We start from the raw sequence: 15,190 nt of genomic DNA on the forward strand, positions 1-15,190 counted from the left end.
ACATTGTTACAAGCTATTCTGAAATCAAGATGAGTCAGTTTTAGAGCTGTAGGTCCTTGAAACACATTTAATAGAATAGTCTCCCACCTTTCACAGTTTTCACAACTTTTTGACGGAGCACCAGACAAACCTGCAGCATCAGCCTTCTACTACCTGGCACCTTCCAGATGTATTGCACTACAGCTCCCATCATCTCCAGTCAATACGGCCAATGGTTTAAATGAACATCTGAAATCCCTTATGTTCAAGATTGCAAAGTATATAACAGGACATAAAACAAGAGATCATAAGATCCTATCTGACCCAGAAACAAGAGAGCCTTAAGGAAACATAGTATTTGGCAGCCTTTGATAAGAAAATGCCTGGCGTTTCTTAGCAGCTTTTTTGCTCTCAGGGCCAAGCTAGACATGACACTACATGCATTTAATGTACAGGATTTTAGAAGTGCAAATAGTATCAACCGAGCGGCTGATAATTATCAGGACCACAGCAGGCATGGAGGGGGAATGTAAACCTTTTATCCCCTGCTGCAGTCCTGAGGACTATCTGGGATATCAGGAAGGACGCCATGCCCCTCCTTTGACAGTGCTATTTGCATTGGCAGGAAGTCTCCCATTAGTGCCAATTGGGTTTTATATGCACATGTGTTAGCCCCTTGGACATTATCATAAGTTTGATGCAAAAGACATAGCAAATGAGAAAGATTTTCACCCACTGTCTGTTCAGCAGTGTCTGCATGTCAAGTTGGAGCCAGATAAATCTGCTTCAGGTTGTAACTAAAGCCAATGGGAACAGAATCCAAGTAGGGATGATCCCAAAGAAAAAAAGTTCTTCCAAGGAGAGAAAAATAAGATACTCCACTTACGTCAGAAGATAGGATTCATAGGTGCCTGCCAACTCCCTTAATAAAACACACAAGTCAGGATTCTACTGGTATATTTATAACCATAATCAAGACCTTGCTGGCTTCTGCAGAGAGTGCCCTTCTATTTGCCTAAGATGTCAGAGCACTGAAAGGAAGGCCTACAACATCAAGTCGCTCAAAAGAAGAGATTTCCTAGGACATTCAGTGCCCTGAGATGGGCAATGTGAAAACAGGCATCTCAGTAGGGGAGAGGACCCACAGTTCAAACAGAAATTAGATGCAATAAATTTTCCTATCCTGCATCAGAAGTCCCAAGGTGTCGTGTAGAATCCTCACATTGTCAAAGTGATTGCTTTGCTGGCACCTTCATACATCTAGCCAGATGAAAACCTTCACAATCATCTCACACCCATTACAGAGAAAGCACCCCTTGAACCGCAGCTAACTAAGACTCTTAGCCATCCAAGCATAACCGATACCAGATGGGTTTCTCTGCAGCACTTTTAAAAAGCAGCAAAGTTTTGAAAACAACTTTCTGAACACGAACAGCTCTGCTCCTGTAACCAGGCTTTTAGTATATTCCATTAGATCTCTGGAACTCTAAAAACTCAAAAGGTCCTGCTCCTAGAACACATTGTTACATGCTGCTGTTTTAAAGCTACAGATCTGAATCTTATTTTTACAATTATTTCTGAAGCATTTTTACTTTGCTCTTCAGCTGAAAAAGGCCCCCAGAGCAGCCTACAAGGATCAGTAATAAAGCTTACAGTCTAAAAGATATGACACAACAGGAAAAGGGAGGGATGAAGGAAAAAAGCAAACTCAGGCATTAGCTTTTAGTTACAAAGTTCTTATGTGGACCAACTGGAATAGAAACTGTCCAAGAAGAGGAGTCAGAAGTTGCTGGTCTCTCCGCAGAGCTGATGGAATTGCCTTGCTTCCCTTAGCTCAGTGGAATGGCTGCTGCCAAGTGACAGCTGAATAGGCTGCAGAGGGTCACAAACCTAGCCCTAAATGCTATGGGTAAAATCCAATGAAAAGCCTAGAGTAGACCCCCTGAAATGAATGGGAGTTCTTAGTCATAACTAACTTAAGTCTCATTCATTTTGATAGGTCTACTCTAAGTAGGACTTACATTGAATATTACCCCATGACTGTTAAATTCAAAAGAGCTCAGTATATTTTAGCCCAATCATTTGAACACTGCAAAAGCACAATAACTAAATATAAAGGTTCACATTTGGTGTGCACACTGAAAAAGGGAACATGTTTTTAAATATGTGCTATTTATTAGATGTGCTCTCAAGAGTAAGCCAATTGAAATAGAGGCAGCAGTCCTGCAAAGTTTCTCCCTGGGCTAAAAAACAATCCACCCTCCTTGGACAGAAGGTACTGTATGGCTTTCCATGCCTGGTGTCTCCCTGAATCCACTACCCATACTTGTCTTTCAAGCCAAGTATGGGAACAGGTTCGCAAAATCTTGCGTACAAATTAACCCTATATTGTGCCAGGTCAGACCTTACTTTCTGGGCAGGCCTATAACCACATTGCCACAAAATGGGTTGTCTACCATAGATCACATCTGTCACTCATTCGCTGCCTCTGCCCAATATAAATCTGCATCCAGAGGAGGTCTCAAATGAAGACCTGCCCTACAAAATCCCTCAGTACAAACGCCAATGCTGGTGCTTGAATTTGCAGAGGCTGCAAATGTCTGCCCTGAAATTTATCCGCCTAGGATGTTAAAGTGACCAGAAGTCCAAAGGGGTCACAGTCACATTAGAATCAGATTAACTGTGAATGGGACTGGATGAACTGCTGTTCTCCAGTACATTTGTTGTTCAGTCGTGTCCGACTCTTCGTGACCCCATGGACCATAGCACGCCAGGCCTTCCTGTCCTGTGCTCTCTCCCGGAGCATGCTCAAGTCCATTCTCCAATACATACTTGTCATATATCCTCTCGCTCCCCCAGTTACCACCTGCAGAGTAGTTAGAGGTCGTTTTCATCACTTTCCATTCACAGAACAATAAGTTTCCTCTGTAAGATCCAATACATCCCAGCTTTAACACCTAAAGATTAGATGGGACCCTCAAGCTGCTAGGCTGACTTCTAGATCATGCTGAGACAGGTGTGTCAACTTTTGAAGGCCAACAGCTATTTGGAGGGAAGGGGCAGGCAGAAGAGGAAAATGCATGGTATTTATTCTGCTTCAGGCAACACATTGTTACAGTCGAGTTCCCATGAGTGACCATTATAATCAGTACAGAAGGAAAATTACAGTCATTGGATGGCAGTTTGGCTTTGTGGCCCAAGTCAATTAGATAAGTAGAATCTTGACGTAAACAGCTGGGATCAAGCCACAGAGGTTGAAGAACTGCTACGCAGGTCCAAATATGATTGGTTTCTCAACAGAAAAAAGAAATGCTTGGAAAGAGCACCTACTGAACAGCACCGTAACTCCTACATGCACACAAGTGATGCAAGTCTCATAGAAATCACTAGTACAAGTTTCTGAGTAATGCTTCATAGGATCTGGCTGAATGAGTGGCAAAACAGAATGAATGCAGATAAGCCTCCTTGGTGGAAGCTTTTCAGCCTTGGAACCGTGTTCCTCCAGTTACCTTAGCCCAGCCTTCCCCAACCTGGTGCCCCCCAGATGTGCTGGACTGCAACTCCCAGCATCCTGCAGACCAACACATCTGGAGGGCACCAGGTTGGGGAAGGCTATCTTATACATACAAGGATGTATTGGAGAACTGCAGTTCTGCCAGTCCCATTCACAGTTAATCTGATGTGTCTGTGTGACCCCTCTAAACTTATGGCCACTTTAGTGTCCTGGATCAATAAATTTCAGGGCAGGCATTTGCAGCCTCTTAAGACAGCATTGGCATTTGTATTGAGGGATTTTCTGGAAGCAATGCAAGATCTTTTTTATTTGGGCAAGAGACAAGAAAAATATTTGAAGAGACGTTAGAATTAAGTGTTTTGGAAGGAGAATCTTGCCTGAGTCTTTGGAGACATGGGACAATTAAAAACACACACCATAGATTTATGATGAGCTTGGGAATGTGCTAGAGGTATTGCTAGAGGTTATGCACGAGCACCTACCTATATGCCAGTCTAAGAACATAAGGGCCTCCGGTATTATGCCAAAGGCCTATCTAGTCTCTTCTGTTACCACAGTAGCCAACCAGATGCCTGAGGGAAGGCCACAGGTAAACATTAGGGCAAAAGCACCCTGCTGGTAGTGTTCCCTAGCAACTGATATTCAGAGGCATGTTGCTTCTGATACTGGAGGTAATATCAACCTTGATGAATTGATAGTCTTATCTTCCATGAATTTATCTAATGACCTTTCAAAGCCATTGAAGTTGGTGGACATCACTACATCTTCCAGTAGCAAAATCCACAGTTCAACAATGCATTATGTAAAGTAGTACTTGTTTTGTCAGCTTTACTGGATGACCTCAGGTTCTAGTGTTATGAGAGAGGGAGAAAAACTCCTCTATCCACTTTCTTGACATCAGGCATAATTTTATACACCTCTGTCACTTATACACTTCCATCTTATTCACCTTTATTTCCTAAGCTAAAACCCCCCAAACATTGTAACCTGATGGGGAGCTGCTCCAGTCCCTTGATCATTTTGGCTGCCCTTCTCCAGACCCCACCAGCTATACAACATCCCCTCTGAAGTACAGTGACCAGAACTGTGAAATGTATTCCAAGTGTGGTCTGTGCATTATAATGTAAACAGTTCTTATTTATCATAGCACCATGACTGGCACAGAGAGAAGGCTACCAGAGGGACCCTGAACTGGCTGTTGATTAGTCAAGTTTAAAGCAGAACCCCTCACTGTCCAGAGGTCAATATGCCATGAATCGCAATCAACGAACAGCCTGGCTCAGACTATTAGAGGGCACATTTGCAGTTCTAGGCAGATAGGGCAGTTTCAAGAAAAGAACAACAGCTGTGCCTAATGCCTTCATATTTGAAGTACCAGCCATTTTTAGCCTTTTATTAGCATCACAAATTGGATAAGCAAATGACAGTGTTTATTTATTCCAAATGTGGAGTGACGCCTCCAGGCACCAACATGCTACCAAATAGCAGATGACAGCCCTTGACATTGCACCTTCTGTGCTCTCACACAGTTTAATGTTTATCATACCATAGAACTGGGACTTGACCATCCTGTTCTGGATTCCCTCTTAAAGATCAGGTTTGCAGTTTGGGGGTGCTTTTAAATTCAGCATTGCTGGTGGATGCACAAGTGGCATCCATAGCTATCTTTCACCAGTTACAGTTGGTGTACCAGGTATATCCTTTATTGGAGAAACTGTTATCCATACTCTAGTAATATTTAGGCTAGACTACTGTAAGAAATGAGACTGCCTTTGAAAAACATCTGGAAACTTCACAATGATACAGAATGTGGTGGTCACACTGAAACGGATGGTGTGACTCTATCCTGTCTTAGCAGTTCTTCACTGGCTTCTAGTTTGTTTCTGGACACAACTGAAAGTGCTAGTTTTGATCTTTAAATACCTATATGGTCTGGGTAGCTAGAAGGCTACCTTTGCTCATATGAACCTACACATTGAGATTATTAAGGGAGGGCTTTTGCCTTTAAAGGTGGCTGAGAAATATTTTAAATAAAATTATTTTCAGAGGCCCTTTTCTATGTGCCATCATATTACCCCATGGTAACCATTCCCCTAAACTACAGAAATATATTGTTCATGCATGATAGGTATCTACCAAGTTGGAGAAAAAGTAGATAATATTTAGGTAATCAAATATGAATACATACATCTTTGTATACAGCCTCTGCATAAAGGTACTTTGAAGTGGAAAGGGTTTCTTCCAGGTGACCCGGGAAAAAACGAGGCTATAATAGATCAAGTAATACTTCAGGTACTACTTACACTCTTGAAAAGATGCTTGGCTACCATACATGACAATTGCAAGCACTTGCACACGAAGAGACTTTCAAATCCTTTGGCTACCAGCACTGGCTCTTGGCTACTGCTGTACAGGAGGTAGGTAGATTAGCATTTAAAGTGTAGTGGAATTTCAGCCATATTCCACAAAATATTAGAGTGCTTTTCACGCTGTCATCTCCAAGTTTCCATTCAATTCATGGTTGTGCAGAGATCTTTGGCACTAACAGCACACTCCTATGCATGTTTAGACAGAGAGAAGTCTTACATCTGCCAGCATTTCCCAGCCAGCCAGGAGGTGTAAGATTTTCTGTGCCCTAAACTGCAAAGCTGATTCAGACAGGAATGCTTAAAGCACTGGATTCCCATATCTACCAAAACTACCAGTAGGTGTTCCAAGACCAGATTCATTTGTATCCTGAACTGGACTAAAATTCTTATTGCAGAAAAGTATGTACTGTTCTGCTACAGAATAGTTACTGTTCCCTTATCCACCCTTTTCAGGACTGGAGATCATTCATGGGGAATAAACACATATATCCATCTTAACTCCCACTTTTACCACATGCCTTCAGCAAACCAATCCTTTGTTTAGAATCAAGGCATCCTTGGAGGTCTTTAAAAAGGCCAAGAGGAAATTTGATAATGCGCAGAGAGGGACTGCTCCACACGGGGTACTAACTGCTATGTTCCACCACAGTGATAATCCATTCCTGGTATTCTCTCCATTAAACAACATACAACTGTACAGACTACGCTACTCTAGGAACTGGGGTTTTGAGAAACAAATGTACACAGTGCTGCAAGAGGAGCAAATTTAATACTGAAAGGTGTACACCAGGATTGGAAGAAGATTAACTTATAATCAGAGCCAAATGGTTTGTACAGCCTAACTTGCTTGCCCCAAGACAGGATATCCTATGTTTGTTTACAGTATTCCTGACAGACTTTACTATCTTTCCTTGAAAGCCTCCAAGGAAAGAGAATACAAAATCTCCTTAAACAGCTTATTCCAAGTCTGAACTACTCAAACACGTTTTTACTGATGTTTAACTAGACCTGCCTGCACCGTAAAACCTATTGCTTCCGATCATCATTATTTTTTTACAGCATTTATATAAGCCACCCAACAACATTATTTTTTGGGCAGCTCACAAGCATTAAGGGCAGTATTTAACACTGCCCACGCACCAGTGAGATCCACCCACCGCTAGCGCTTCCTACACCAACCAGAAACAAGCTGAAATGTTAGATTCTGGAACTGGGCTGTTATCTGAGAATGAGCATTTTGGCTCGATTCCAGGATTGCTTTAGGAAACACTAGCTTACTGTTGTGCCGATGGGCAGTCTGATGGGTGCAACAGAATGAGCAGAGGCACAGTGACAGTATTGGATACTGCCCTAAGTAATACAATATGATAACACAAGTAACAGCTTAACATTTGTCAGCAGAGAAATAAAATCAGTTTACAACATAACTAGGAACCTAGGCAGCTGCCCTACACTGAGTCAGAGCATTGGTTCATCTAGCTCAGTACTGGTGACACTGACTGGCTCCAGGGTTTTATGAAGGGCTTTTTTCCTACTCTGTGTGGAGATGCCAGGGACCCAACCTGGGCCCTTCTGCATGCAAAGCAGGTGCTCTACCACTATGCTACAGCCCTTCCCATAATGAAAAAATACTCAACACACATAGTGGATTACAATTCAAGACATTCAGATCAGATTTAAAAGATCTGGGAGAATAAAAAAGTATAAACCTGGCACTGAAACGACCATAAAGAAAGCACCAAGCTGGCCTCTTTGGGGAGGGCATTCCACAAAGTGGGCGCCCCCATTGAGAAGGCCCTCTTCCTCGTAGCTACCCACCTCACTTCACTTGCCGGGGAACACAGAGCAGGGACTCTGAAGAGGATCTCAAGGTTTAGGGAGAAGGCAGTCTTTCAGGTACCCTAGCTCCACGATCTTGAGGGTATCCTATTCTTGTTCTACCCTCAGTGTGTAGGGTATTTGCTGAAAATAGAAAACAGCTTTGAACCAAGAAAACAGACAGCAACGTCTTTCAACCCTAATCTATAAAAAAGGCCTTTGCCTCTCAGTTTACTCATGAAAGCAAAGGAAGAGCTGTCAGACCAGCCCTACAGAGCTGCCTGCCAGACCTCCTTGGAGAAAATGGGGAGGGGGGATAAAAATGAAATAGGTTGTGGATGTCAAGCTGCTGGAAGTAGATGACCAGGAACCAAGAACCTCAAAAAAGGCCATCTCTGTCCAGGAAAAAGAGCTGTCAAACATGTCCAAAGTAAAAACAAACTGTATCAACAGGTTTCATAAGCAAGAGGTTTGGCAACACTGGCATTCATGGAGGTGCCAAAAGGCTCATGCTGCTAATATCTGAGAGCGGCATCTTTCTGTGAAGAAGAAGAAGAAGAAGAAGAAGTAGTAGTAGTAGTAGTAGTAGTCTGGGGTAGTTCAGATTTCCCACTGAGCTATGAAAAATCTGAGAGTACTTTCAAAATACCAGTGGGAGTGAACTGAGAATGAAGGTATTAAGAGCTTTGGCTTTAAAGAAAGGCAGCCAATTCAAGCAAATTAGTCAATGTTTTTTATTTTCTTAGGATTTTGGCTGTTGGTTTTATATTTTGCTTTTGCGTAATTCCATTGTAAAATGGAAGGCTTAAATATTGACGTATGTAATAGCCCATGACTACATAACACTGACACATACACTTTTAAAGTATGATTGCTATTTAGGGATGCCTTTTTCTGAGCAAGTCAACTTCACACAATATGCCAGGGGTGCAGAACCTCTTTCAGCCTGAGGGCCGAATCCCATTTCAGAGAAGCTTTTGTGGGCAGGGCTGAAGGCAATGGGGGTGGGGCAAAAGGAACAGGGCCAAAATACCAATGTATTTGCATATTTTAGCTGAAAGCTCTTACTGCCAGTAACTAAGCCTCAGGAAAAGCATTTCAATGTTTTTGAATAAAGGAAAAACTGCACAAAAGCTGAGAAACCACCAAACAATGGGTAGTTGGGGAAAAGGGGGAGGCGCCAGGGAAAGGGGGGCATGGCCATCTGGGGAACTCCAGAGGGTGAGAGTGGGGCACCAGGAGGGCTGTATTTGGCCCCAAGCCTGAGGTTCTGCACCCCTGCTATATGCTATTATACTCCCAGTGACCGTATTAAATAGCATTAAGAGATAGTTTGAGCAGCTATAGAAGAGTCTCATGGAGAAACAGTCTGGAAGAGAAGGAGACAATTTGTTAGAGCACGAAACCATGGACCACCAACAGGTAAAAGGGAAGGTGCCAACTAGCTTACTCCTTATCCATTGGCTCCTATTCCAACAGTGATAAGATAGGATTAATTTGTATTAATTTGCTCTAATTTCCATTAGAGACATCAATTCCCTACCAATCTGAGCAGAGTAGTGGGATTCTTCCAAAGATCCTACAAACCAGATTCTGTAGGCCCACCAAGCTCAGGCTGGTAGATGGCTGACTGCATGAGAACTTTCATGGAAACCTCTTATGTAAATCTGTTCATATCATCACCAGATAAAAGGTATGTCTAGCACCATACACCAAAAAGATATCAGGTGTTTACTGTTGCTTCAAGTATATTGTAATCCTGATTATTTTACACAATTATACCATATCTGAAGCCAGTCCTCAAAACCAAATGGAATCTATAGCCAGCAAAACCAAATAATACACAGCAATGATACCTCACAAGAGTAATCAGGATTGAATTTTAGGCTTTCGCAATCCCATCTTTTTTAGAAAGTACACTGGAACATTACAGGTAATAATGCACTTTTAAAAACACGACAGCATGGTTCTCATCTGGTTTAATTACCAGTACAGTCCTAGTCTGACGGTCACACAAACAGAGGATCAAGAACATCAGGCTACAACTGTAGTATTGCTATATCATGCTCGTCTTGCAAGATCTAGCAATAAAATCCCCCCCCCAGCTCTAAAATCATGCAAATAATATGAAACTGAGTTTTCAGCAAGAAGGATGAAGGCAGGGAGGAAACTATGGCAACCTTAAATCCTTTTATTCTTCTTTGGATGGATGTTTAATGTGGGCTATACTAAGGAGACTCCTATTCCAAAGGAAGTAGAACATGCAGCCTGTTCTGGAGGAGCAGCAGCAGCAGCTTAAAACCAAGCTCAGGTGAATGTAATATGCCATCTGGCAACTTCCTATGACAGCCATAGTTCATAACAGCCTTCCCAAACCTGGCGCCCACCAGATGTGTTGGACTGCAACTCCCATAATTCCCAGTCAGCATGACAATCCTGTCTGGGAATTATGGGAGTTGCAGTCCAACACCTCTGGGGGGCACCAGGTTGGAGAAGGCGATTATGAACAATAAACGCCTACAGTTTAGAATCTGTAGAGCCAGATTCTGTCCAAAGTGCTCCCTAGACTGCATAAAGCAGAGAAATAAAGCCTCTAAAGACAGGGTCATGGCCTTTAACATGACCTGCCAGCTAGCTGCTGAGAGACTAGTGACAGTGTAATCCCAGTACCCCAGGACCGTCATTTGAGAGGGGGCCAAGTTTCACATGGCAACTTGTGTTTCAATCCAAGTCTGCCAGGTGTCTTGCATTTCGAATATTTATTTCAAAGAAAAGGAAGCCTGAATTTGGGCAAAGCCAGATCAGAGTGTCCACATGCAAAAATTCAAGTACATCTTTTCCTTTTTTAATACACATTTTTATTGAATTTAAAAATTGGTTTCTCTTTTCAGCTCTAAGCTAAGGAGGGCTTTTAGCTGCAAAGCAGCTGCTATAATTTGTCAGCATTGATATCATTACCAGTCTTGGCCACTGGCTATGTGGTTTTACTGCAGCACTTTGACTCATTCCCAGATTGGCAACTCTGCAGGAGCATATACTATCACCAAATCTGCAAGCACTACACAAGTCACGCATTAAAAACGTTAATTTAGCAAAGAGGTGTCTTGAGTTCTTTACTTTCTAAGACTTGTGCTTTCAGGAGAACCCTAAATGTCTTTCAATTCCCAACTCCAAATGTTAGGAGTAGATGTTGATTTTAAATCAGAGGCTTGATTTGACAGCTTAAGTAGCTTAAGGCTGATAATTATATGATGATGGATCTCGGGCTGTTAAAAGAGTATTCAGACTGAGGAACAGCAAGAGCAGATACTTCTGCTACTGACCACCTGAAATTTCGTTGCTTCCAGAACAGCACAGGGAAGCTTATCCTACTTCCAGCATGTGTAGTCAATTGGTTAGGAAGGAAGAACCTGTAACTATTAGGCATATATTCCAATTGCTTGCCGAGTCTTTTCACTGACAGACTCTTGCCTCCCACTAAGAGTAAGAGCAGCAGATCACTGTATTCACAGGGCAACAATAATGCAAACTTACATGCCCAGATATGGGGTTCTGAGCCCATGCCATGCTGAAGACTCTTAGCCTTACCTGCACAATATCTAGCACCATCCCAGCAGCTACCGTCCCAAACCCTGCGAGCAGGAAAGGAAAGAGGACTTGCAGCCCAATGGAAAAAGAGGTCTCTTTGAGAGGAGAGGTTGGTTCTGGGCCCCGGTCCGTGCTGGTATCATCGCTCTCAGTAGTTTGACTGCCATTTTCCAGCAGGGCATCCTCCTCACGCACCCCTTTGGCATTGGCTCGGGATTCGATCACCACCACCTCCACTCCTCCTCCTCCTTCAGGTCCTAAAAGCTCAGAAGATTCAACAAGATGCTCTCGATCAGGGCTGGAGAGACAGTCTATAGGCCCAGCAACAATGGGCAGCACCACTCCATTGGTGTGATGAGCCTCCTTTTGTTCCAACTTGGATGTCATGTTGCAAGATTATGTAGTCCTCCTCCAGCCTTCAACCCTTGATATACTACAGAAGACAAGGGCGAGAGAAAAAACCCTTTGCTTGGGGGTTAAGCCAATATGCCTTTCGGCATATAGATGCTAAGGCCCGCAGTTCTCCAATACTGTCCTTAGCTGCAAGATCTGCTCCCCTAGCAAAACCCCCCATTAAGCACAATTCAGAACTGGAGATGCCAGCAACAGAGCCAGCAGAGAAACTGCAGCAGTCTCCAGTGAGATCAAATTCACTTTAGTTTGCCTTCCCTGGAGTTCTCCCCACAGGCAAGAATTGTTGGGGTGTACTCAATACACAATATAAAGTTCCCCAGTTATTAGCTTCTTTGGTTTCTGGAGCATCTTCCCAAATTTGTGTCCTCTTGTTTCAGACCCAGTTCTTACTGCAACTGCTACGAATAGTTCAACTGCTCCTTAGAGTGGACGGAGAAAAGAGATCCTCCAGAAAGGCACTTTGTAAATTAGAGTCTTTAAAAACAGTTTGAGATTTATTTGGATTCTAGCTTTAAAACAAATAAACAAAAAGAAGAATAGAATAAGTTCTGAATTCGACTTCCCAGCCAGTTCCTTCTATCCAGAACATTTCAAGGATCAGAGGATTGAAAAACAAAACTCCCCAAATTATCTCTCTTCTCCAGAATGGAAAGATCTAGCCCCGTGAGAGATGCCTTGCTTTCATGCTGTTCCAAACAATTATGAGGGGCTTGCCATTGGCCTTCTCACCCTCTCCAACTCCCCTTTCAGACTTCTTGCAAGATAGCCTGGTTATCAGTGCACTGTGTGAAGAGCCACCCTCTTTCTCAGAAAGGAAATCTCTCGCCTTACAACATGTGGCAATGAAGGTTTTTATTTAAAGCAACATGAAATCCTCAGACAGGCCTTTGCTGTGAGCTTGTCCAGTGCTAGCACTGAAAAATTCTTCTACAGACTCTTCAGGGATCACGCTGCTCTCACCTTAAATACAGAAGAGTGGAAAATACATGATATAACTTTTAGGCAAGTACAAAATAACTCTTTCATTCACAAAGTCCCTCCCTCCCATGTATTAGTGTATACATCAATAGCTTCACTGTTCTTCTCTATGCTGGTAAAAAAAATGCTACACATACATGCACGTCAATATAAAAACAGCTGCAAAGGAAGAGGCCCTTATGTTTCCGCTGTCACCACCATGTCTACCCAGTTACCCTCCACCCTTGGACATTAAACCCATTCACACGAGCCACAGGACATAAGCCACAGATGCAGAGTTCCATGCAGAGGACAAACACCATTGTTCATTGCTGGTGAGCCAATGGAACTACAGCCAATGAGCACCCTTGAAACTGAGTCAGGCCAATGTGCTATACCTTCAGTGCCTTTCCTCAATCAGGATGACCGTGCATGCCATTTTTGGGTTCCAAAGCCAAAACCCTGACAGCTTCTGCCTGCAACAAGTACGAAATTTTAAAAAACCTAGCCAGAGAGGCATGAATGTGTTAATGTATGTACACTACTGCCCTCTGCTGTACTTCTGCACAATGCTTTTTAAAACCCAACGCCGAGCTGATGTGAGCAGTAACAGCAGATCCTAACATAGGAGCAAACATTCCAAGTTCTATTGTCCTTGTATAGGGCAGTGCCAAACCAACCACTTGGTTAGGATTTAAAGATATAAGAGCTTCAAGATGTTCTTAGACTAAAAAGGACCAAACACAAGTCACTATCTAGATCCTCCCCCACCCCAACAAGAATTCCTTACATTATCCTTTTGTGCTCATACACAGAGTTGGAGTGACTTGCCACACATACCTGGTATATGTGTGGCAAGTGACCCCAGCAACCCACACCCCTTATCACAACGAATTGCTATTAAGTGCTACATACTAGATCCCAGAAGCAAGGTCATTAATGAGGCAATGACTATTGCCTGGATAAGACCCAAGTCCATAGATTTTGGAGCAGAAGTCATTTTGAGTACAATTTTACTCATGGGACTTTGAACAGCCACACTACTAAAGTTCTATAATCTTCTCTGAGCAAAGGATAGGAGCATCAAGGGAGTCTAGATTACAGTTTGAAAGCTAAGCAAGCCAACTTTATATCAGAAGCAATTTGGAAAGGAAATGCTGCCAACAGATGAGTCAGGCAATGGCTCATTTACCATTAAATTGCATGATCCAGGTCGTCGATGATGCACTTCAGGATTCTGAGTAACCCATCTAGTTCCACAAGCCACACACAAACACAAGCCCTTTCTCCCAAGAGACTGCGTTCTATCTCATCTCTTTTCACCAACACCTGGGTGGCCTGGGCAGCCATCCCAAACTCACACCCATTCCATTAGCAGACATCCTTAGATCAGTCTGCTGACCCTCTGTACTCATGATCCTGCTTCCTCCGCAGAAAAAATCAGACTCAACTCGTCTGTAATTGAGCAAAAACAGACGCATCACATAAAGAGCCTCGCTCCTCCTACCGATCTAATCCATATCTCCACCATCTGATTATGAGGGGAAAACAAACCTGTTCCCCAACACACACACACGCACTAAATCATACACCCTGCTTAACGCTGCACTCCACTATCATTAGTCATGTACTCCCAACCACGCCTCCCCTCCCCAAAGGAGAGATGCCCTACATCCGGGGGGGCGCCATACATGAAAGCAATCATTAAAACAAGGGAACAGTAGCCTACCCTAATAGGACTCTACTTCTCAGTCAACGTCACTACCCCACAGGCAGGATCCTAAAGAAGCTGTTCGGCTTTGCCAGTCCTCCCACCAAAACACAAGTCGGTGGTGCAAGAAGAAAAACAGCTGAGGAGGGAAGAGGGGGACGAAGAGGAAAAGTCTGCTGAATAGGCGACTGGGTAAGCCCATCCGCTGCCCGGTGCCTTCCACCCCATCCCTCATGCCTCACTTAGAAGCCCAGGCGCCTTCCGCTCCAGTAATTACTATCCGAGCGAACTCCCCTAGAGCTGTGAGACGAACCAACCTGCGCCCAGCGGCTCCTGCCTCCAGACCCCGGCTTCCTGCCTCCCCTTCTGGCTTCCAGCCCCGGCCACCTCTCGCTAGCGCTGCTACATTGCAATTGGACCGAGACTTCTGAAGCCGCTGCTATTGCGAGCAAAGCCAAGGAGAGGCGGGCTGGATATAACCTCCTCCCTCACTCGGGGAGCTGACATCACTAGCTTCCAATGAGAGCGCGACGCTCGCCCGCCCGCCCCCCGCTGACTGGTCCCACCGGGTTGACGCGAATGACAGTCCCGATGTGCCGGAGTGGATTGGTGGTAGGTCCGGCCAACCGCGGCAGGGAAGGGGGCGGGCCTCCTTCCCCGCTCGCCGAGGGGAGGGAGGGTGGGCTGCGGGCTTGGCAAGGTGCGAGCCAATCACGTGCTGTCTGCAAGCGCCGGTAGCGTTCCTTTCCTGGGCAGTTGCTGCAGCTGTTCAGAAGCGTGCGAGCGGAGGGAGCCGCGATGTCTGGTATCAGCTTCGCCCAGGCAGAGGGTTCGGGCAGG

The 15,190-nt window shown here is 44.1% G+C and overlaps 1 protein-coding gene across 2 annotated transcripts in view; it reads right to left on the bottom strand.

Moving 5' to 3' along the window:
• SLC41A1 (solute carrier family 41 member 1) overlaps nt 1-14,829 on the bottom strand; it is a 49,734-nt gene extending 34,905 nt beyond the window's left edge. Inside the window, exons 1-3 of one of the 2 annotated variants that reach the window (XM_084853296.1) lie at nt 14,668-14,829; nt 14,369-14,489; nt 11,269-12,642 (exon numbers count right to left, since the gene is read on the bottom strand). In XM_084853296.1, the coding sequence (XP_084709422.1) occupies nt 11,269-11,655 (387 nt within the window). In that variant the 5' untranslated portion in view covers nt 11,656-12,642; nt 14,369-14,489; nt 14,668-14,829. The remainder of the gene's footprint in view (nt 1-11,268; nt 12,643-14,368; nt 14,490-14,667) is intronic. The other variant, XM_084853295.1, reaches the window with a different exon arrangement.
• Between the last annotated feature and the right edge of the window lie 361 nt (nt 14,830-15,190).

This window comes from Heloderma suspectum, chromosome 4 (assembly GCF_057233095.1).
Source record: "Heloderma suspectum isolate Gila_16-S chromosome 4, 16-S_ref, whole genome shotgun sequence".
NCBI lineage: Eukaryota > Metazoa > Chordata > Lepidosauria > Squamata > Helodermatidae > Heloderma > Heloderma suspectum.